The sequence below is a fragment of the Pleurodeles waltl genome, chromosome 7, assembly GCF_031143425.1.
Source record: "Pleurodeles waltl isolate 20211129_DDA chromosome 7, aPleWal1.hap1.20221129, whole genome shotgun sequence".
In the NCBI taxonomy this organism is placed as follows: Eukaryota; Metazoa; Chordata; class Amphibia; order Caudata; family Salamandridae; genus Pleurodeles; species Pleurodeles waltl.
In genome coordinates this window covers 551,233,908-551,258,172 of record NC_090446.1, presented here as the reverse complement: position 1 = coordinate 551,258,172, position 24,265 = coordinate 551,233,908, and the positions used below count along the sequence as shown (strand labels likewise).

Genomic DNA, 24,265 nt, shown 5'->3' with positions numbered 1-24,265 from the left:
TTACATTCACACCTAGGCCTCTTGCACTGTGTGCAGCATGATCTCAGTTTCTGGACAGAGGCAGGCATGTTTCTAAGCAAATGGGGTGGCTTTTAGTATACATGCTTAAATACTGCTTTTGAAAGCAGCATGATAACATGCTCTCAAAAATAAAGTGATTGTGGATTTCAACACTAATTAAATCATTAAATATTTTAATTTCTAAAACGCATGTCTTGCTCTCAGACTGCGGAGATGGCCTGAGCATCATTGTCCTGCCGTCACTGTGTGCTGCTCCTTATTTGGTCCAAATTAATGCTCTACACCACTTTACTCATGTACAATTCTGTAAATTTCATAATTCCTCAAACTCAAAACAATAGGGAATTGCCCATCCCACACCTGTGACTGTTAATCCAGTCCATATAAATAGGTTTCATAAAATACATAAATCAGATTTTCTAAAATGAACATTTATATAGCCCTCTCAAAAAATCTAATTACAAAAACTGATAAAAAGGAAGGTATGTTAAACAGGTATCACCCAAACCCCCATTATGCACATTAACCTTAAACATAAACTTAAAAGAAAACATATCTAGCCTAAAATACTTACACTACAACTCTTACAAAATATATATTTTCTAAAAATATATAATTTATTTTTTTTTTATTTTAAAAACTGTATAATAATTATTTGTAAAAAATAATTTTGGAAAAAAGCACTTCCCAAAGAAGTAAACATCCTCAAATATTTACCCGATTTTCTAAATATACAATAAGTAATACTATTAGTACATTTTAACCCCTCAAAGAAATTCTTATGAGTAACATTACATTAAAGCTGTACACACCCTTGCTCCTAAAACCCCCACTATCCTTAATATATTTGTTTCTGTTTACACACCCAGAAATAAACTTCAAACCATTTTGGAGTTTATTTAGTTAAAGTTTATTTCATACATGTTTGAAATGAATGGTAAATAATCAAACATGTAATTATTGTAACTTTTATTAATAACAAAACTTTTATATAAAATAATTATTCCCACAGTAAACCCCCCAAAAAACGATAACTTGAAAAAATACAACATCAGAACAAAAAGATACCAATAAATTAATGATAACAAAATAATTACTTATATCCAAATGTATTTTACTAATCAAAATTACAGTATTACAACAAACTAAATTAAATCCCATGCTAATATTGTAAGCAATATTCAATCAATGTTATAAAAAAAAAAATCTATTTACTTTCATAAACACGACCCATTATAGTCAGACGATTTTTGGCTGGAATCATAGCTACTTGACATTCACCTTCTGGGGTGGAAACAGAGTGAGATCTAAAGAGTCCCCGAAGATGAAAGGGAGCAATGTGATTTGCGTATGGTACCAGAATATCGTGTAACAAAAATACTCTGTCCTAAAACACATTCACAAATTGTACTACTCTATTAATTTAATAATAGTTTAATAATAGAAAATCTACACCCACTGGATTGATACTTTTCTAAGCAATATTAGGACAAAATAGGTAAGTTAGAAGATATTTGTAAATGTACACAGTTTGACACTCACATGAGGAGGTTGATTAGTAGAGTAGTTCAAGCTAGTGAAAACGGTTTCTAATCTACAATGAGTCACAGCTGATTTTACTGATTTGTAAGTAAATGTCCTGATTTGCCCAAAACATATAAAATTGAAAATGGTTAATTACCAGTTTAAATTTCAAAGTTAGTTTTAGGTTCTTTATTGCACATTTATATCTTACCAAATTGTTACTGTACTATATTATTACGAGGCTAATAAGGGACTAAAATCATAGGTAGGGTGAGTAAACAGATGACGATGCTGTAATTATGCAGACAACTCTCTCTTTAACTAGTTTTAGCTCCTTAAAAAATATATTATGCCACAAATTACTAATAATACGTACTGCCCCTCTCATTTTTAAAACATTGGTTTCAAACCTGCAATGACAACTCAATGTTCATTTACTTCAGCCTGCTCCTTAAGAAACGCTGAGTGAAACACTGAAAGAAACAGAGCCTACAATTATGTTAAAATTAGGTTAGGTGTCAAAAACTGGAATTAATTGAGAAAGCATGATTACAATGACATAGGTGGTCATTATGAACTTGGCGGTGTGGCTACACCGCCACATAATGAACACTATGAGGGCCGCCATGGGCGGCCCTCACTCACCGCCTGGCTGCCTCCGTCAGGCAGCCTGGCGGCAGTCAGAATCATTATCCGATAGGGCAGCGGTTTCCCCGCCAGGGAAAGGCTGGCAGAAGGGGTGCACTGGGGAACCCCTGGGGGCCCCTGCACTGCCAATGCACTTGGCATGGGCAGTGCAGGGGCCCCTGTGCAGTGCCCCATTGCGTAGGTCACGCCCGATTTTCGGGCAGTGATCTGCGCGACGGGTGCAGCTGCACCCGCCGCATAGAGGCATTGACTGTGGCTCTATGTGGAGCCGCCGTCAATGTCCCGGGCAGGCATTCCTGTAGGCCGGCGGGTGGAAACAATGTTTCTGCCCGCCAGCCCACAAGAATGTTCTTAATATGGACGGCGGGAATCCGGGGACACTGGCGGTTAGTAGTTTGACCGCCAGCATGATCATGGCGGTTTCGACCACTGTGTTCAAAATGAGGGCCATAGTTTTGGAATAAGACATGAGTTAACATTAAAAAAAAAAAATTACTCAAATATGGCAGTTATAGTTTAGTTAACTAACTAATGTGCGTCTCTCTAATGAACTTACATATTACATCACTCATGACATGTTAAATAACATTGATGACATCATGCCTCAGGCCAGACCCTGCATCTAATCTGCATCAGGAATTGTTCTTAGCGTGTAGGCTCTTACAAGACCCTTCACCCAACTCTCCCCAAGCAAGAAAACTTGACTGCATTCAGCCATACCTAGGAGATGTTTGAGACAAGGCTTAGCCTGTGGTCAGAGTCTGCACCCAGCCCTCCACAAGTGGCCAACCCTTACCCTGCACAAACCTACATAGTGGAGGTTGTCTGCAAGACCTGGTGTTACACCGGACCCTGCATCTATCTTACACTGAGGGTTGTATGATGAGCTTGCCCTATGTCCAGACCCTGCGCCCAACTATCTGCATGTGGACAACTCTGCTATATATGGCCATGATCATGAACAGCGGGGGTTGGGAGCAGGGCATCACATGTGGCCAGCCCTAAATCCACCCCCCCAGGGCCATATAACACCCTACTTGCTCACTTCGGCCCTCCACAGCCAGGGGTCACCAAAGGGCTTATTGTTCTTATATTCAGCAGCCATCTCTGCAAGTGACCTACGCATACTGCAGACATCCTTGATGTAAATATGAGTACAAAGGTGATGACATCCATCAAAAGTGCTTTACTTAGAACTATCTAGTTTCTTTTGCATCTTTTGAAAGCTTGCACATAAGCTTGCAAGAGTCCAATCATTGATTTAGGTTTGTGTACTCCTCGTTCTCAAAGCCAAGAGCCCTCTCTCAGAATCATTGGTTGATCACAATAGTGAATTCAACAATGTTATTTATAGCCAGTGAGGTCATTAATGATGTCATTTAGCAAGGCATGAGTGAATACTTTATTGCTGCTAATATAAATATTCACTTCAGATATGGATGTAAATGATCTTGGAAGGCTCTCACATTTTTTAGATAACCTGGTAATAGGTATTTACTGCAATCAGTCACATGCAACACAGCCAATTCATGTTATTTACAAAGTTTTTCCCCAAAAGTTAAACTAAACAGAAGTGTTGTTGTTCTCCTCTTACTTTTATTGCCAATTCCCACTGAACAGAGAGACCAATCTTCGGAGGAGATGGAAACATTTAATCACACTGTTTTTCTCCACAGTGATAATGGAGGCACAATCGCCAATGAATCCTCATTCCAGGCTGCGCTGCCGGTGCGCTATGCAGTGTATGTGATTGCAAGCAGGTAAGTTTGGGTGTGTGGGACAGTTGTTCTAAAAGTAAAGAGTATACAATTATTATAGACGTCTCGGCAATGAGCTCAGCATCATGGCGGAGAGGTATTGTAAGTCACTCCAACATGAAGGAATTGTGCTCATACCTGACCAACCGTTCTCTTACATTGTATCAAGAAAGCTATAGCAACCAGTTATTCTTCACATGCATTGGCCCTTTTATTTATTGAGTCCCATGATTGGATTAGCTGTTTGGCATAGTTGCTATTGTTGTTTACATCTATGTATTTGTTTATTTAATAATGTGCTTATTCATTTACTAATCATGAGGGGGTAGGGTGACTCAGACAGATTTTATTAGATTAACACCTGCTACTTTAGGCAACTCAGCATTGAATTACACCACAGGACTAAGGCCCAGATGTAGGAACCTGTTTGCATTTCGCAAACTGCGAAAAACGCAGTTTGCGACATGCAAAACGGCCATCGCGATGCTGATTCACATTTTGCGAGTCGGGACCGACTCGCAAAATGTGATTCTGACTCGTAAATAGGAAGGGGTGTTCCCTTCCTATTTGCGACTCGCACCGCGATGCAGAATTGCTTTGTGACCGCGAAAGCGGTCGCAAAGCAATTTGCAGTTAACACCCACTTGAAGTGGGTGGTAACTCATTCGCAAATGGGAAGGGGTCCCCATGGGACCCCTTCCTCTTTGTGAATGTCGCTGAAAATATGTTTTCAGAGCAGGCAGTGGTCCAATGGACCACTGCCTACTCTGAAAAAATGAAACCAAATGGTTCCATTATTTTTTTGAATTGCAACTCGTTTTCCTTTAAGGAAAACGGGCTGCAATAAAAAAAAAAAACTGCTTTATTAAAAAAGCAGTCACAGACATGGAGGTCTGCTGTCTTCAGCAGGCCACCATCCCTGTGAATGCATGGACTCACTACGGGGTCGCAAAATGCGACCCACCTTTAACATTCATGAGGTGGGTCTTTGCGACCCCATAGCGAGTCGCAGAAGGTGTCTGAGACACCTTTCTGCATACAATTTTGCGAGTTGCAAATTGTGGGTCGGTCTGACTCGCAATTTGCAACTCGCAAAATTTTCTGTTGCTACATCTGGCCCTAAGTCACATACTCGTAGAAAATACTTTGCAGTTTTGGTTCATTATTTGTAATTGGAGCACTTAGAACTGGGTGCTTTTCCACAAAAGATGAGTAATATTTAGTGGTTAAACAAGCTTATATTTGGGTGGATGAGCGCAGTCTTTAATTCATACACTGAAGCCAAGCTTTATCAAAGTTTCATGCAACACAGTCTAGCAAGGGAACCTGCTTCCTACATGCAACAGAAAGAGCAGAAAGGCACTACTTCTACTAATATATGACGTACTTCTGCTCCCTCCTTGCTCTGATGCACTGTATACTGACTAATGCCAATGGATGTACCTCATGCAAAAAAAACTATCTACCGGGGCACTTTCCTCTTTCTGTGTGTGGCTTCTGCGGCACTCTTGGGAAAAGGTTGGAGGGAAAGCATTGTTCATTGTACGAAAGAGGAATGCTATTTTTTCTCCCTTTCGTACTGTTGCTTAGAGCCGCCATTTTGGAGTTAGCACTCTTGAGGCTTAGCTTGTTAGTCTCTTGCTCTTCCATATAAGGGAGACTATGGTATAGACGTGCAGTGAACTGTAAGGCTGCAGGTCCATACCTTTTTATTTCCTTTATAACATTCAATACTGCATCTTTTAATCATCAACTTGCTAGAAAATCACTGATCAATCCTTTTCATCCAGCACATCCAACGCTAGTCAGTTAATCCAGTATAAAGAATGGACAATGTAATTTCACCACAGATACGTAAATTCCAGCCGGGCTTAAATCAGTCATAAAGCTCAAGCCTGTGGCAGACATAAAGGACTAAGCAGTGCTTTCCTAGCAAGTTGATGTTCAAAGCAACAATTATTGTGATTTCATCCACTTTGACACATTGTCCTGAGGATAGTCTCATGGATGGTTTGAGCCTTGGAAGACCAGAACATCGACTTTATACTCTCAATGATGCAATGCATTGCATGAGCTGCTGGAGTCCATTAGGTGCGATTTCTGATTGTTTATAAGACTGCATATAGGACTCAAATCTGGTTGAAGAGTCAATAGAGTTGGTGCTCTCCTTCTGTCTCTTGGCTGTATAGGGATTGGGGACTAGAGAGATCACCAATGTGTTTGTATAAAAACACTAAAAATTATATTTGTTGCTTTGCTATATTGATGAAAATATTATTAGTGAATATATAAAAAGTCTTCATTTTTTCAGGAACGAATTACACGCTATTTGAAGATGTATTCTTTTATGGAATTTGATTTATGGTTAATTACAACATTAATAGTATTTAATATGCTGAAATGTTTGTATGAAAATGATTCCTCCATGAACATTGTGGGCTTTATAGATTAGATTACCCAGTTCTGTGGGGAATATTGGGTTATCCTGATTATTTGTAACAGATATTCCAGAGAGTCACTCCTGGCCTTGTAAACCAATGCTTGCTGACCCCAGCAGAATTTTTCCCTCTCTGGAATGGGTAAGAATGTCTACTCCTGCGTGGTGTGTGGCCTAGCTCTAACTAATAATGCTATTTTTGAATGAGGACAGTCTTTTAACACCTCTGAAAACAGGGATCACCTCTGTCCAAACTACTGTAGATTATAAGGCCTGCCTTATCAACTGCAGGTGCCTACCCAACTATTCATACAAAATCTTCTTCCGTCTGGCTGACAGTTCCTGGGATTTCATTTTCCTTTTGGAAGCATGGTTTGAAGACAGCTCTAACCCCGACCTCTACTTTCAGTGCCGCCAGTATATTGCCCTTTGGCAGAAAACAGTGGTAAAGTAGGGCAGGTGGTGGGACTGGCTATTATCTTCAAAGACTCTTTTGAAGCATTCACTACTCCACTAATCCAATGCGGAAACACTGAATGTTTTGTCTTTAGTTTTAAATTCATCTCCTCTTTTTCTTTTTCTGGCATGCTGTTGTACACACCTCCAAACTGCAGTAGCAGTTGTCTTTCTGCTCTGTTTGACAATATTGTACAACATTTCCTCCTATACACCAATTTGTTTTGGGTGAATTTATTGTCCATGCTGATGACTCTACTTCCACTTTGGCCACCCAGTTCGTTCAAACTTTGCCTGCTTTTCATCCAGTCCAACAGGCACAGTCTCCTACTTATCAGGTGGGTCACACACCTGACCTGATCTTTACTCATTTCTCTAGCATGCAGGTCAATGATCTGGAACAGGTGACTTGGTCTGATCATTTCTGCATTTCTTTTGCCTAGGAGTTCAGAAGGAAGTGGCAGAATCTGCCAGAGGACTCTCTGGCTCAGTCCCTCAGCTCCGCTCCTCTGACTTTACAAGAAGCAGTAGACTCTGACATCTTGCTGTTTTACAGTTGTATTTCTAACTCGTTAGATCAGCTTGCTCCCTTACAAAACTATGTAGCAAAAACATTGAGGTAATCCGCACTCTGGTTTTCCCCACTCCTAAGAACGGAGAAAGCCTGTGCAATTTTTTTTAGCACAATTGGAGGAAATCGTATGAGTCCATTGCTAAGACTCTCTATGAAAAGGTGCTTGTGAGCTTCTGCAAAAAAACATATGTTGCAATGAAAGAATTTGTTTTACTCTACATCAAGGCAGTGGTTAATTTGCCTAAGGAAGCGTTTGAAATAGTGAATACCTTTGTGCCCCAGAAGGGAAAAATCTGCCATCACTCCCTCGGCCACACTCTGCGAAAAGCTGTCATTCTGTTTTTGATGAGAAGATTCAAAACTTACACACTTTTTTTTCTAAGTCCCCATTAGAGGTTTTAGTCATTAATTCAGTTGATGTAGAGAAGTGGGAAACAATTCCTTGTGCTTCTTCTTGTCACAAGTCTCCTTCTATGAATTGCCCCGATCTTAGAAGAATGCACCTTGAACGAGTTATTAAAATTTAAGCACAGCTCTCCGGATGATGTCTGTCCTCTGTAAATTTTCAGCAAGGGTGTAGCTTCAGTGGTGTGTTTGGGGTGTTACATACCCCTATAAAAATGTATTATATAGTAGTAACTAGTTGGGAACAAGTGCTTTCAGTCGGGTATAGTGAGGTGTCTGTTAGATTTCACATGGGATTTTTGCATGCCACCACTGACAAAAACATTAACACACACATACTCTCTTGTCTGTTTTGAAGGATTTAAAAATGATTAGTTTGAAAAATATTGGCCCATATTTAAGAGCTGGCACATCAGCTATGACATGCTACTTTTCTTGTCGTTAGCACAATAGCGTCAACATGTTTGACGTTATTGTGGCGCTTTGCTACTCTAGTGTCAAAAGTGTTGACACTAGTGCAGCAAAGTGTAAGGAGGCCTACTATGGGAGTGTCATTTTAGCACCTGCCCTGAGCAGGCATTAAAAATGGTTCCAAAAAGGGTGCAGTGAAATCTTTTAAATTTCACTTCACCATTTTTGCGGGCCTCCTAGTGCCGGAGCACCCTCCTTGCATACATTATGCATGTATTGTGCCACTTTATAAATATGGCGCAGCCGAAAAGCCACTTTAGCGCTGCCTCACTGTAAAAACAATGACGCAATGGCGGCGCTAAGGTGGCGCTACGGGCTCTCAAATATGCTGCATTGTGTTTTAAGTGACGTTTTTTTCCCCTTTATGTTAAACCCTTCTCATGTCTTCTTATATAATGTATTTTATTAAGATACCCCAGTGTGATTGTTGGGAAATCTGAAGCTCACAACCCCCCAGGCCTACTGACCAAGCTACTCCTCTGATTTTCAGACTTATGGCTCAGCCCTTTAACCACCTGCTCAATAAAATATTGAATGTCTTGCTAATGTATGGAATTTTTCCCTCATTATGGAAATGTACATTTCTTCTGGCATTGCTAAAAAATCCTAAGGCTGGCACAAGTGTGTTGAGCAATTGCAGGTCCATATCGCTCCTCCTAGCTTCTGCAAAAGTCTGGAGAATTGGACTATCAACAACTGTCCACTTTTGTGATGGCCAATTACATTCTCCATGATTCACAGTCGGGCTTTTGGGCAGGATTTCGCATAGAGACAGCTCTTCTAGAGGTGGCAGAGTTTGCCAGAGAGAATCTGGACAAGGACACACAAGGTGTTGCTCCTTGAGTTGTCTGTATCACATTCTATTTTGGTGAATAGATTTAGCAAACTTGGCATTCAAGGCACGACTCTTTTATGGCTCAAATCCTTCCTGGAGGGTAGATCCCAATAGCTGTATTTACACCCACATTTTTCATCTTCTAAACCATTGGTCTGTGGTGTCCCCCAGGGTTCTGCTCTGTGCCTGCTCTTGTTTAACCTTTACCTTTTCCCCTTGGCAAATCTTATTGAATCTTGGGGTGTCATGATAGTGTCTACACCGATGACACCCAATTCCTTTTTTCTTTCCGAGATAACTTGGAGGCAGCTTTTGATCATTTTAAAGAGCATCTTCGAGGAGTCGTGGCTTGGATGGAAGCTAATTGCTTGACATTGCGGGGCATATTTATACTCCGTTTGCGCCGAATTAGCGTCGTTTTTTTCGACGCAAATTCGGCGCAAAACTAACGCCATATTTATACTTTGGCGTTAGACGCGTCTAGCGCCAAAGTATGAGGAATGAGCGTCATTTTTTTGCGTGAACGCCTTCCTTGCGTTAATGAGATGCAAGGTAGGCGTTCCCGTCTAAAAAAATGACTGCGACGCAAATGCGTCGTATTTATACTCCCGGGCAAAAATCACGCCCGGGAGTGGGCGGGGCAAAAAACCCCGCATTTGCGCCTCTTTTTAACGCCTGGGTCAGGGCAGGCGTTAAGGGACCTGTGTATGAGCCCACAGCTGCCCTCCCATGCCCCCAGGGACCCCCCCTGCCACCCTTGCCCACCCCAGGAGGACACCCAAGGATGGAGGGACCCATCCCAGGGACATTCAGGTAAGTTCAGGTAAGTATAATTTTTTTTTTTTTTTATATTTTTTTGGGGCATAGGGGGGCCTGATTTGTGCCCCCCTACATGTCACAATGCCCAATGACCATGCCCAGGGGACATAAGTCCCCTGGGCATGGCCATTGGGCAAGGGGGCATGACTCCTGTCTTTACTAAGACAGGAGTCATGTAAATGGCGTCTGGGCGTCGTTAAAAATGGCGCAAATCGGGTGGAGTCGATTTTTTTGCCTCAACCTGACTTGCCACATTTTAAGACGCCCTAACGCCATTTTTCCCAACGCCGGCGCTGCCTGGTGTACGTGTTTGTTTTCCACGCACACCAGGCAGCGCCGGTCTGCTAGCGCCGGCTAACGCCATTCAATAAATACGGCGCCCGCATGGCGCTTCAGAATGGCGTTAGCCGGCGCTAAACTTTTTGACGCTAAACTGCGTTAGCGCAGTTTAGCGTCAAAAAGTATAAATACGGGCCTAAATTCCGATAAAACTGAAGTTTTGGTTTTTAAGCAAAATGGTTCCCCACCACCCTCCCTCAGGTGGCCTGCTGAACTCAATGCTTTTTCCAATCCAACCTCTTCATTTAGAAATTTGGGCATCACTTTTTGTTTCCACTCTCTCCTCTGCTGAGTAAATTAAACCAATCTCATCTGTCTGCTTTATGTATATGAAAATCATAAAGAAGTTATTTTATCTGATTCCTATAGAGACAAGGAAGACAGTAGTTTATTTCTTAATCGCCACTTGCCTGGACTACTATAATAGTCTTTACCTTCGTCTCTCTGCTTATCTGATATGCAGCCTTCAGTTCTTCCAGAATGCTGCTGCAAGACTAATCAGGAGAGTCCCATGGGGCCATTATATCTCTCCACATCTGAGACACCTGCACTGGCTCCCAGTGGAACAGCATATTAAATTCAAAGCTCTGATACTGGCTTTCAAAGTCTTTCAAGGTGAGGCCTCTGTTGAACAGACTGTCCCCATACACTTAAGTGAGGATACTCAGATTTAATAATAGCTGCCCCCTTTGAATACCAAGGGCCAGATTTAAGAAAAGTGTCACTGTACCCAGTGGAGCACCACTTTTCTTACGGCCCCCTACACCACCATGTTAAGATATGATGCACCATGGCGGTAAATAGGGAACTAGGATCAAAATATTTGATGCTAGTTTGGAGCTTTGCAGGATTTGCGTCCAAAATCTTGATGCTAATCCTTCAAAACCCATTGAGGCTCATTGTAAACAATGGCGTGCCTCCTTTCAACGCCTGCTCTGAGCAGGTATTAAAAGTGCCTAAAAAAATGACGTGAAAAAATCTCATAGATTTCTTTGTGCCATTTTTTAGCCCACCCTAATGGGGGAACGCCCCCATTGCATACGCTATTCTGGCACAGGCATAATGTAACACAAAGGGTTACAAAGTGGTGCAATGCATTGTAATATTGCAAATTGGGTGCACAACTTTGGCCTTGTTGTGCCACATTAGCATAAAACAAATGAGGCTAATGTTGCATAAGGAGGTGCCAGGGGCTCTTAAATCTGCCCCCAAAATTCTTGCCATAGAGGCTGCACTTTTACTGATCTCATGTGATAATTATGGAACAGTCGCCCACCTAGTTTGCATCGGGTTGAATCTTTGACAACCTTCAATAGGCAACTTAAAACCCGGCTAATTGACACAGTTTAGCCTCTCTGTCCCTCCAGCTTGCCTTACTATGTCTGCTTCAGTGCCAGGACACTTCTTTTGAAGCAGATGTGTGCTTTAACAAGTGACATTTGATTGATTGATTGATTAATTGATTGATGCAGAATGCATCACCCATAGAAAGAGGAAGTGATGGGGAGAAATAAAAATACTTCTCATTATGCCCTTCCTCTGGAGGCACACCGTTTTTGCATAATCTCACTGATGTTACTAAATCTGCTATTGCATCACATTCCATGGGTGGATGCTAAATCCATGAAATATGTACCACTACAATATGTAATATAGCGTGAGTCGTTGCATTGTGTTACATTTCTTTACACAGTCACTCAAGGCAGCACACATTACCCTTTGTGTGGCTTAGTAAATATCACTTAAGGACTTGCATTGCCTTGCTTGAACTTGCATGACCCAAGGACAAAATAAGTCCTAAGTAAATCTGGGCCTGAGTATTTTGAAAATCAGAACTGGTTAGAATTTGCACCTGGATAAAAAATTATATCCCTGCTCTTCTCTGCTTGATATGATTCGGGCATTTTGTTGTATTTTTCAGCATTGATGAATCCACAAAATACATAAATTTCTCAGAAAGTGACCAAGAGATGAGGAAGAGTGTGCAGCACATGTTCCAGGTGAGGACAATTCTGACTACTTGTTCCTTCTACAGGTACTGGGGGAGCTCACCCAGTAGAGACTGAAAGGTCGATGAGAGTTAAATATGGGACTCTTGTAGAGTGAATAAACTCACTAGCATAGGCTACCCCATTTGTGCTAAGCATCTGTGACAAATATGCAGAATGTTTGATTGCACTAATGTCTGTCCAAAGCCTTCGTTTGGGTTTGGACCACAAAACTCATACTGGCTTCTCTCTATGCATTTCTAATACCATGAACACCTTGTTCAAAATTAAAATAATGTCTTAGGGCACATTTTTAGGTAGCTTCAGGATATGGCTTGAAGCAGTGGCATCCGATTTTGACTGCCTTATTATAAATATACAACAAAGGCTGGAAAAGCCGACTTTTGTGAGATCTAAATATGTAATAATAATGTATTGAACAATTAACACGTAAAACCAGCAGATTTAAGAGATTGTTTTTTAAAAGAGGGAGCAAGAGCCCTGACTCGAGTGAGGTCTTGGGCAAAAATACCCCAGCTGCTCCCCACTTGTGATGACCTTGATTGCACCATTGTAGCTTTTACATATTACCATCTACATTTCTTATCAGTAATCTCCAAATTTACTGGTTGCTGGACAGTAATATTGGAGCTTTAAGAGCTAGACCCATGAGTGCTTCTGTACATTATCAGCTGTGGTCTATTAAGTTAAATGAAGGAAACCTTTATGATTTCATCATATGAGGTTCTAGATAATATAACATGTAAGCAATTCTCTGGCTGGCTTGTTTTATTAGGTCTCGCTTGGTCAGCGCATGCAAGCCGTCTCTGCTAGACATGCTGTAATCTACATATGTGCTTCAAGTTCTGCCTATCTTTTTCATTGAGCTTTTCTTGTCATTCGTAAATGCCTGCCATTCTTTGGTCAATATGGTTAGTGGTCCCTCCTTTTCTACTTTTGTAACCTCCCATGAGGATTGTCCTTATTACATGTGCTTTTATTCTTCATGTTATTTATAATATTTTGATTGTACTATAGTTTTCTTTGGGTCTCTGTTCGAGCCACAACAACGCACTTCCTGGAGTACAATTGTCTTTTCATGATTTGGGCCTCTAAGCTGTTTGTTTTCGTCTCCTGTGAAGAACGTGATTAGACACTTCCTGAGCACAACAAAAAACTGCACTTTCCCGAGCACAATTGACTTTTCATGATTTGCTGAAGAACGTGATTATGCTTTTCCTGTGTTTCTTAAATGGCACTGCCGCCTCTGCAGTGCAGCCTCCACACATTGATTTATCTCCCCTTCCTCTTTACAATAAAGTTGTATGTGCTTCCGTTTACTTTGAAAGCATACAGTCAAATTTGCATGTGTGTGCCTGTAAACGCGAGAGAGAGCTACAAACAAGGGTTAGTTCAGTTCTTGCTACACCTGTGATACTGCATTCAACAGAGAGGAGTGAACAAAAACATCATTTAGTTTGGTCAGCAAAAGGGGAGCTAATAAGGGATCCTAAAGAAATAATGGGGGAAATGGCAGCCCAAATGGAGGATTTTTATGAATCCCATATAACTATTCCAGAGGCAGAAATAGATAGCTTTATAACTGATTGCCCCATGACATGTCTATCCCCACAGCAAACTGCGGATCTTGAAGAGGAGATCACTGAGGAAGCAATGTTGGCAGCACTAGGACAACTACAGAAAGGGAAATCGACCTCTGTTTTCCTTCAAAAATTTGGCTGTGTCCACGTTGCGCTTTGGGGCATTTCCTGTCACAGGCGCTAGGCCTACCCACACAAGTGAGGTATAATTTTTATCGGGAGACGTGGGGGAACGCTGGGTGGAAGGAAATTCGTGGCTCCTCTCAGATTCCAGAACTTTCTGCCACAGAAATGCGAGGAACATGTGTTTTTTTAGCCAAATTTTGAGGTTTGCAAAGGATTCTGGGTAACAGGACCTGGTCCGAGCCACACAAGTCACCCCATCTTGGATTCCCCTAGGTCTCTAGTTTTCAGAAATGCACAGGTTTGGTAGGTTTCCCTAGGTGGCGGCTGAGCTACAGGCCAAAATCTACAGGTAGGCACTTTGCAAAAAACACCTCTGTTTTCCTTCAAAAATTTGGCTGTGTCCACGTTGCGCTTTGGGGCGTTTCCTGTCGCGGGCGCTAGGCCTACCCACACAAGTGAGGTACCATTTTTATCGGGAGACGTGAGGGAACGCTGAGTGGAAGGAAATTTGTGGCTCCTCTCAGATTCCAGAACTTTCTGCCACAGAAATGTGAGGAACATGTGTTTTTTTAGCCAAATTGTGAGGTTTGTAAAGGATTCTGGGTAACAGAACCTGGTCCGAGCCACACAAGTCACCCCACCTTGGATTCCCCTAGGTCTCTAGTTTTCAGAAAGGCACAGGTTTGGTAGGTTTCCCTAGGTGGCGTCTGAGCTACAGGCCAAAATCTACAGGTAGGCACTTTGCAAAAAACACCTCTGTTTTCCTTCAAAAATTTGGCTGTGTCCACGTTGCGCTTTGGGGCATTTCCTGTCACGGGCGCTAGGCCTACGCACACAAGTGAGGTATCATTTTTATCGGGAGATGTGGGGCAACGCTGGGTGGAAGGAAATTCGTGGCTCCTCTCAGATTCCAGAACTTTCTGCCACAGAAATGTGAGGAACATGTGTTTTTTTAGCCAAATTTTGAGGTTTGCAAAGGATTCTGGGTAACAGAACCTGGTCCGAGCCACACAAGTCACCCCATCTTGGATTCCCCTAGGTCTCTAGTTTTCAGAAATGCACAGGTTTGGTAGGTTTCCCTAGGTGGCGGGTGAGCTACAAGCCAAAATCTACAGGTAGGCACTTTGCAAAAAAAACCTCTGTTTTCCGTCACAAATTTGGATGTGTCCACGTTGCGCTTTGGGGCGTTTCCTGTCGCGGGCGCTAGGCCTACCCACACAAGTGAGGTATAATTTTTATCGGGAGACGTGGGGGAACGCTGGGTGGAAGGAAATTTGTGGCTCCTCTCAGATTCCAGAACTTTCTGCCACAGATATGTTAGGAACATGTGTTTTTTTAGCCAAATTTTGAGGTTTGCAAAGGATTCTGGGTAACAGAACCTGGTCCGAGCCACACAAGTCACCCCATCGTGGATTCCCCTAGGTCTCTAGTTTTCAGAAATGCACAGGTTTGGTAGGTTTCCTTAGGTGGCGGCTGAGCTACAGGCCAAAATCTACAGGTAGGCACTTTGCAAAAAACACCTCTGTTTTCCTTCAAAAATTTGGCTGTGTCCACGTTGCGCTTTGGGGCATTTCCTGTCACAGGCGCTAGGCCTACCCACACAAGTGAGGTATCATTTTTATCGGGAGACGTGGGGGAACGCTGGGTGGAAGGAAATTCGTGGCTCCTCTCAGATTCCAGAACTTTCTGCCACAGAAATGCGAGGAACATGTGTTTTTTTAGCCAAATTTTGAGGTTTGCAAAGGATTCTGGGTAACAGGACCTGGTCCGAGCCACACAAGTCACCCCATCTTGGATTCCCCTAGGTCTCTAGTTTTCAGAAATGCACAGGTTTGGTAGGTTTCCCTAGGTGGCGGCTGAGCTACAGGCCAAAATCTACAGGTAGGCACTTTGCAAAAAACACCTCTGTTTTCCTTCAAAAATTTGGCTGTGTCCACGTTGCGCTTTGGGGCGTTTCCTGTCGCGGGCGCTAGGCCTACCCACACAAGTGAGGTATCATTTTTATCGGGAGACGTGGGGGAACGCTGAGTGGAAGGAAATTTGTGGCTCCTCTCAGATTCCAGAACTTTCTGCCACAGAAATGTGAGGAACATGTGTTTTTTTAGCCAAATTTTGAGGTTTGTAAAGGATTCTGGGTAACAGAACCTGGTCCGAGCCACACAAGTCACCCCACCTTGGATTCCCCTAGGTCTCTAGTTTTCAGAAATGCATAGGTTTGGTAGGTTTCCCTAGGTGGCGTCTGAGCTACAGGCCAAAATCTACAGGTAGGCACTTTGCAAAAAACACCTCTGTTTTCCTTCAAAAATTTGGCTGTGTCCACGTTGCGCTTTGGGGCATTTCCTGTCACGGGCGCTAGGCCTACGCACACAAGTGAGGTATCATTTTTATCGGGAGATGTGGGGCAACGCTGGGTGGAAGGAAATTCGTGGCTCCTCTCAGATTCCAGAACTTTCTGCCACAGAAATGTGAGGAACATGTGTTTTTTAAGCCAAATTTTGAGGTTTGCAAAGGATTCTGGGTAACAGAACCTGGTCCGAGCCACACAAGTCACCCCATCTTGGATTCCCCTAGGTCTCTAGTTTTCAGAAATGCACAGGTTTGGTAGGTTTCCCTAGGTGGCGGGTGAGCTACAAGCCAAAATCTACAGGTAGGCACTTTGCAAAAAACACCTCTGTTTTCCGTCACAAATTTGGATGTGTCCACGTTGCGCTTTGGGGCGTTTCCTGTCGCGGGCGCTAGGCCTACCCACACAAGTGAGGTATAATTTTTATCGGGAGACGTGGGGGAACGCTGGGTGGAAGGAAATTTGTGGCTCCTCTCAGATTCCAGAACTTTCTGCCACAGATATGTTAGGAACATGTGTTTTTTTAGCCAAATTTTGAGGTTTGCAAAGGATTCTGGGTAACAGAACCTGGTCCGAGCCACACAAGTCACCCCATCGTGGATTCCCCTAGGTCTCTAGTTTTCAGAAATGCACAGGTTTGGTAGGTTTCCTTAGGTGGCGGCTGAGCTACAGGCCAAAATCTACAGGTAGGCACTTTGCAAAAAACACCTCTGTTTTCCTTCAAAAATTTGGCTGTGTCTACGTTGCGCTTTGGGGCATTTCCTGTCACGGGCGCTAGGCCTACCCACACAAGTGAGGTATCATTTTTATCGGGAGACGTGGGGGAACGCTGGGTGGAAGGAAATTCGTGGCTCCTCTCAGATTCCAGAACTTTCTGCCACAGAAATGTGAGGAACATGTGTTTTTTTAGCCAAGTTTTGAGGTTTGCAAAGGATTCTGGGTAACAGAACCTGGTCCGAGCCACACAAGTCACCCCATCGTGGATTCCCCTAGGTCTCTAGTTTTCAGAAATGCACAGGTTTGGTAGGTTTCCCTAGGTGGCGACTGAGCTACAAGCCAAAATCTACAGGTAGGCACTTTGCAAAAAACACCTCTGTTTTCCTTCACAAATTTGGATGTGTCCACGTTGCGCTTTGGGGCGTTTCCTGTCGCGGGCGCTAGGCCTACCCACACAAGTGAGGTATCATTTTTATCGGGAGATGTGGGGGAACGCTGGGTGGAAGGAAATTTGTGGCTCCTCTCAGATTCCAGAACTTTCTGCCACAGAAATGTGAGGAACATGTGTTTTTTTAGCCACATTTTGAGGTTTGCAAAGGATTCTGGGTAACAGAACCTGGTCCGAGCCACACAAGTCACCCCATCTTGGATTCCCCTAGGTCTCTAGTTTTCAGAAATGCACAGGTTTGGTAGGTTTCCCTAGGTGGCGGCTGAGCTAGAGGCCAAAATCTACAGGTAGTCAGTTTGCTAAAAACAGCTCTGTTTTCTGTGATGTGTCCACGTTGTGTTTTGGGGCATATCCTGTCGCGGGCGCTAGGCCTACCCACACAAGTGAGGTATCATTTTTATCGGGAGACTTGGGGGAACATAGAATCGCAAAACAAGTGTTATTGCCCCTTGTCTTTCTCTACATTTTTCCCTTCCAAATGTAAGACAGTGTGTAAAAAAGACATCTATTTGAGAAATGCCCTGTAATTCACATGCTAGTATGGGCACCCCGGAATTCAGAGATGTGCAAATAACCACTGCTTCTCAACACCTTATCTTGTGCCCATTTTGGAAATACAAAGGTTTTCTTGATAGCTATTTTTTACTCTTTATATTTCAGCAAATGAATTGCTGTATACCCGGCATAGAATGAAAACCCACTGCAGGGTGCAGGTCATTTATTGGCTCTGGGTACCTAGAGTTCTTGATGAACCTACAAGCCCTATATATCCCCGCAACCAGAAGAGTCCAGCAGACGTAACAGTATATTGCTTTCAAAAATCTGACATTGCAGGTAAAAGTTACAGAGTAAAACGTAGAGAAAAAGTGATGTTTTTTTCACCTCAATTTCAATTTTTTTCTTTTTCAGTTGTTATTTTCTGTAGGAAACCCTTGTAGGATCTACACAAATTACCCCTTGCTGAATTCAGAATTTTGTCTACTTTTCAGAAATGTTGCGGTTTCTGGGATCCAGTGTTGGTTTCATGCCCATTTCTGTCACTGACTGGAAGGAGGCTGAAAGCACAAAAAATCGTACAAATGGGGTATGTCCCAGTAAAATGCCAAAATTGTGTTGAAAAATTGGGTTTTCTGATTCAAGTCTGCCTGTTCCTGAAAGCTGGGAAGCTGGTGATTTTAGCACCGCAAACCCTTTGTTGATGCCCTTTTCGGGGGAAATAGCACAAGCCTTCTTCTGCAGCCCATTTTTCCCATTTTTTTGAAAAAAACGAAATTTTCACTGTTTTTTGGCTAATTTCTTGGCCTCCGTCTGGGGAACCCACAAAGTCTGGGTACCTCTAGAATCCCTACGATGTTGGGAAAAAAGGACGCAAATTTGGCGTGGCTAGCTTATGTGAACAAAAAGTTATGAGGGCCTAAGCGCGAACTGCTCCAAATAGCCAAAAAAAGGCTCGGCACAGGAAGGGGAAAAGGCCTGGCAGCGAAGGGGTTAAAGAGGATTTTAAATTGCAATTATTTAGGCTCCATAGTTGAGGTTTCTTCCTGCTCCCAATTGAATGTTATCACTTATTAAATGTAATGAGGTAGCCCAGTGTCATCCTACGGGAGACGCAGGCCTTGTAGTAGAGAAAAACAAATGTGATAGTTTTTAACTACCAGCACAAGTAAAACTTAAAAGTACACATCCTACTTTTGGAATACACTGCACCCTGCCATCTGGGAGGCGTAGGCCCTACCCTAGGGGTCACTTATATGTATTACGATGTAAGGTTTAGGACTGGCAAAATGTTTATTTTGCCAGGTCAAAAAGGCAGTTTAAAACTGCACAAACAGGCTGCAATGGCAGGCTTGAGTGGGTGGTACAATCAGTTCTGTAGATCCACTGGTAGCATTTAATGTACAGGCCCTGGTACCACTAGTACCACTTTACTAGGGACTTACATATAAATTAAATGTGCCAATTGTGTGACAGTTAATATTGCTATGTTTTAGAGAGAGAGCACAATCATTGGTTAGAAGTGGTAAAGGGTGCAGAGTGCTAAGACCAGCAAAATCAGAGGGCCTGAATTAGATCCTGGCAGAGGGGAATACTCTGTCACAAATGTGACAGATATTTAGTCCTCCGTATTACGATCCCATTATATCCTATGGGGATTGTAAAATGGAAGATGGGATATCCTTCACGTTTGTAACCAAGTATTCCATCTGCTGAGATCTAAATCAGGCCCAAAGTCAGCAAAAACAGGAGGATTCAAGGCAAAATGTCAGGGAAAGCCACACCACGATTGTCAGGTCCAACAGACACTCAACACCTCTATGAATCTGAGTGCACTGCGGGGATCAGTACACATAACTATTTTTTGTGTTTAAGTACTTTATATAGAGTGTGTTTCGCATGTGTTAATACATTTACTTTGGTACTCTTCACTGTCAACATTTCAGTCTCCAAGTGGACATCTAGTTATGTCTGGGCCTGATTTAAGGATTGGCAGGTGATGCGCCATCTGTCTTGATTACATAGAATGTTACATCTACCACCCTGTCATCTTACTTCCTGCCATATCTAGCGATCACTGCCGGCTCAGAATTGATCCCTGAGTGCCTTCAGAGGACCCTCCCACTTTCAGGTGGCTACACAAATACCCATGGGGTAGGGTCAGTCTTCTTCCTTGTCTGTTTAAGACCACCTGGTTTTTCCTGGTGGTGACGAATAGAAAAAAAACAAAAATCTTTTAACTTTAAATAGGGCAGATGGTCTCATGCCCTAACTTCAATTCCCCTTCTTTGTCAGGCCATTAGATTACGTTTTTGACAGCTGAGCTGGGGGAGGAGGCACTGCTGTCTGAAAGATGTTGGTCTTCCCAACTCACAGTAGAATGGGTGGGACCGACTGAGGGTAAGATGGACAGGATACTTCACCACATCTGTGGCAGAGTACCAAGTCTGCCAAACTCTAAATTAGGGCATTAAGGAGTTCAAGGACCAAACCCATTTGAGGGAAATTGTGTTCTATAATTATCCACCAATCAGCATGAAGAAACACAGTGAAGGCAAAGAGGATAATATTAGCTTGTCTTCGAATGAAAGTCAATAGAAGCAACCTTTAGTTTGAGATTCTATGGAACGTGAATGAAGTCAGTCAGCAAAATGATTAAGAATGAAAAAGAAGACTTTGGGGGTCATTACGACCCCTGCGGTTGATGGAGAAGTAGCAGTTTTACTGCCAAAGGCTGGCGGTATAAAATTTGGAATTATGACCATGGCGGTTACCGCCATGGTCATCCGCCACTTCTCCGATCAGACCGCCATGGCGGAGACGACCGCTGGGCTGGAGACTTGGGTCTCCATCCCGGAGGCCGTCACAAAAACGCCGGTGGTATCATGACCCGGCTCACCGCCATGGATTTGATGGAGTTTGGAACCGCCATGAAATCCATGGCGGTAAGCACTATCGTGCCAGGGAATTCCTTCCCTGGCACTGATAGGGGTCTCCCGTACCCCCACCCACACCCCGAGTCCGTCCCGACACCCCCCACCCCCCTGTAACCTCCCAAAGGTGGCAGGACCTCCCTCCCCACCCCTACCCCCAACATCACAACACAGACACACACCCGACACGCATGCAGACACCACCAACACACATTCCCGCACACACACGAACAAACATGCCAACAGACACACACACAGTCATACACGCACACCCACATTCAGACATACACGCACACATCCACACAGACATCCATACAGACAGATACGCACACATTTCCATTCACACTACACCCCCTGCATGCATACACGCACTCACACACCCCCTCTACATACACACACGCACACACCCATGCATGCACACATCACACAATACCCCCCTCCCCTAACTGACAATCAACTTACCTTGTCCGTTGATCTTCCGGGAGGGGACGGGATCCATGGGGGCTGCTCCGCCGCCAGCACCCTGTCAGCAGAACACCGCCACACCGAATCACGTAAGGTGATTCGGTGGGCGGTGTTCTGTTGATGGGGTGGTGGAGGTGGGGCAACCTCCACATCCCCGCCGCCCGCCAGTATGGCTGCTGGCGGCTCCCTGTCCGGAAAAGGACGGAGGGCTGCCAGCAGTCATAATACGCCGAGCAGAAAACCGCCACCACTGGCGGTCTTCAGCACGGCGGTCCCTCTGCGGTCTTGTGAAAAGACTGCTGAGGTCGAAATGACCCCCTTTGTGTCCTAGTGGGACTATTTAGTGGCACCTGGTCCAAAAGTGATTCAACTTGTGAGGGCTTGTACATTAATTGTTTTGGTGGTGTAAGCTGCTTAACAAATTAACTTTTACCTATAGTGTCTGTTCGGTTCTTAGCCAGTGCCATGTATCTTGAGGTTTTCTGTGGTGATGTTTCACATGGTTGGACCTGGTGATTGGGACTTTCTAGTGAAATTGAAGAACAAAGCGAAACATTTTCTAGCCAGGGAAAACTACCCCTTGTGATCTAATTACAATTGATGCGAAACAATATCCACAGATAGAATAACACTGTGCCTAGTCACTGAGCACAGCTGACCTGGTGTTCTCAAATACTGGTCAGCAAAATCCTCCCACACTCCACCCAGAGTTTTTTCCTAAAGGAAGAGCAGAGCATTAAATTTTCCCCTCTGCTAGAACTAAGCTTCCTTTTCCTCCACTACTCTTCCCATCTCCTCTTTCCACCCCTATCCCTCATAGAAGCCCTGGGTTCCATTTACCACTGGCTTCAACCAAAGTGGTAAAAGGGAGATTTAAACCGCATGGAATTGGGAATTTCATTCAGTTTAATGCCAGGTTAACCTGGCTCCAATAGGTTTAACTCATAACAAGACTAAGGTGGTCATTACAAACCTGGCGGATGGTGTTACAGCGGCGGTAAGACCGCCAACAGGCCGACGGTAAAAGAATTGGAATTATGACCATGGCGGAAACCGCCAACAAAGACAGCCACTTTAACAGTCAGACCGCCACGGCGGTACAGACAAACAGTGCGGCGGTCACTGCCAACAGACAGGCAGAGGACAATATACCGCCCACAGTATCACAACCTACCAATCCGCCACCTTTTCCGGGGCAGATTCACCGCGGATAAAAACACGGCGGAAACAGTCATTTCAAAGGGAAAACGCTCACCTCTACACACTCCACGAGGAAGGAGGGCACCATGCAGCCGGAACTCCATATTCTGCCAGCGCTAGTCTTCCTGCTCCTATATGAGGATCATCAACGCCTGCAGCGAAGACCACGGTGAGTACTGCACCTCCGTCATAGGGGAGGGGGGGGGCAAAAACACAGGGACACACACAACCAACATCCCAACCCCCACCCCGACCCTCACCCACTACAACACACACCAATGCATATCTATACATTACAGTAACACCCCCAGCCCCCTCGGAAGAATGCAAAGACAAAAGGAAATGAGTTGATCCATTGTATTATATCAAAATACAGTAAGCAAATATATACATATATATATATATACACAATAAACAAAATATACACCACGATTAGTAGTGCAGCTATTGCACCATTCATAGTCCGTGGACCACTGGGCCCAAAATGCATGGGTGAGGCCCACACAAGATTCCCGATCAAAACGGAGAGAACACTGCAGGGGCATCAGATCGAAATACAACAGCCACCTCAGGGGGAAGGGAAGGGGGGCACCTCAGCCGGATGAGTGCACCACGCCAGATCCACGAGGGGGCTCCATGCCCATTGATGTATCCTGGGGAGTGCAAAGCCACAGTCTCTCAAGTTTCTACAGTGGGTAGGTTGCCCACTGCCATATCCTGGGGAGTGCAAAGCCACAGTCTCACGTTTCTACAGTGGGTGGGTTGCCCACTGCCCTATCCTGGGGAGTGCAAAGCCACAGTCTCCTAAGTCTCTACAGTGGGTGGCTTGCCCACTGCCATATCCTGGGGAGTGCAAAGCCACAGTCTCTCAAGTGGATGCTGTTCTCCACTGGTTCTGGAGGGGGACAGGTGCCCAGAGTGCTTCACCCTGCCAAGGACAGACGGAGTGGATGCTGTTCTCCACTGGTTCTGGAGGGGGACTGGTGCCCAGAGTGCTTCATCCTGCCAAGGACAGACGGAGTGGATGCTGTTCTCCACTGGTTCTGGAGGGGGACTGGTGCCCAGAGTGCTTCATCCTGCCAAGGACAGACGGAGTGGATGCTGTTCTCCACTGGTTCTGGAGGGGGGCTGCTGCCCAGAGTGCAGCACACACCCGTGACGATCCCAGTTGCATCACTGCCCCTGCTGCAAATGGGCTAGCGGTGCATACCATGGTGGTCTTTGCCCTGTTCAGCCTTCCTTGGCCTGTTCAGCGGTGCTTGAGTTGTCAGTGTCAGACCTGTTCAGCTGTGCATTCCATGGCGGTCTTTGCCCTGTTCAGTGGTCCTTGGCCTGTTCAGCGGTGCTTGAGTTGCCAGTGTCAGACCTGTTCAGCGGTGCATTCCATGGCGGTCTTTGCCCTGTTCAGCGGTCCTTGGCCTCTTCAGCGGTGCTTGAGTTGCCAGTGTCAGACCTGTTCAGTGGTGCATTCCATGGCGGTCTTTGCCCTGTTCAATGGTCCTTGGCCTGTTCAGCGGTCCTTGCCAAGGCGGTCCTTCATTGCCCAGCAGGGCTGTGGCTGGCGGTCCTTCATGGGTCAGCTGGGCTGTGGCATGCAGGGCCCTCCTGGCCAGCTGGGCTGTGGCTGGCCGTGGCCTCCTGGGCAGTGATGATGGGGCTGGC

At 44.3% G+C, this 24,265-nt stretch overlaps 1 protein-coding gene across 2 annotated transcripts in view; it reads left to right on the top strand.

Annotated features, from left to right (window-relative positions):
• Window positions 1-24,265, top strand: part of LOC138304332 (integrin alpha-M-like) — a 628,283-nt gene that overhangs the window by 540,223 nt on the left and 63,795 nt on the right. For both annotated transcript variants that reach the window (XM_069244296.1, XM_069244297.1), the window contains 2 exons: window positions 3,870-3,953; window positions 12,208-12,286. In XM_069244296.1, coding sequence (XP_069100397.1) covers window positions 3,870-3,953; window positions 12,208-12,286 — 163 coding nt within the window. The remainder of the gene's footprint in view (window positions 1-3,869; window positions 3,954-12,207; window positions 12,287-24,265) is intronic.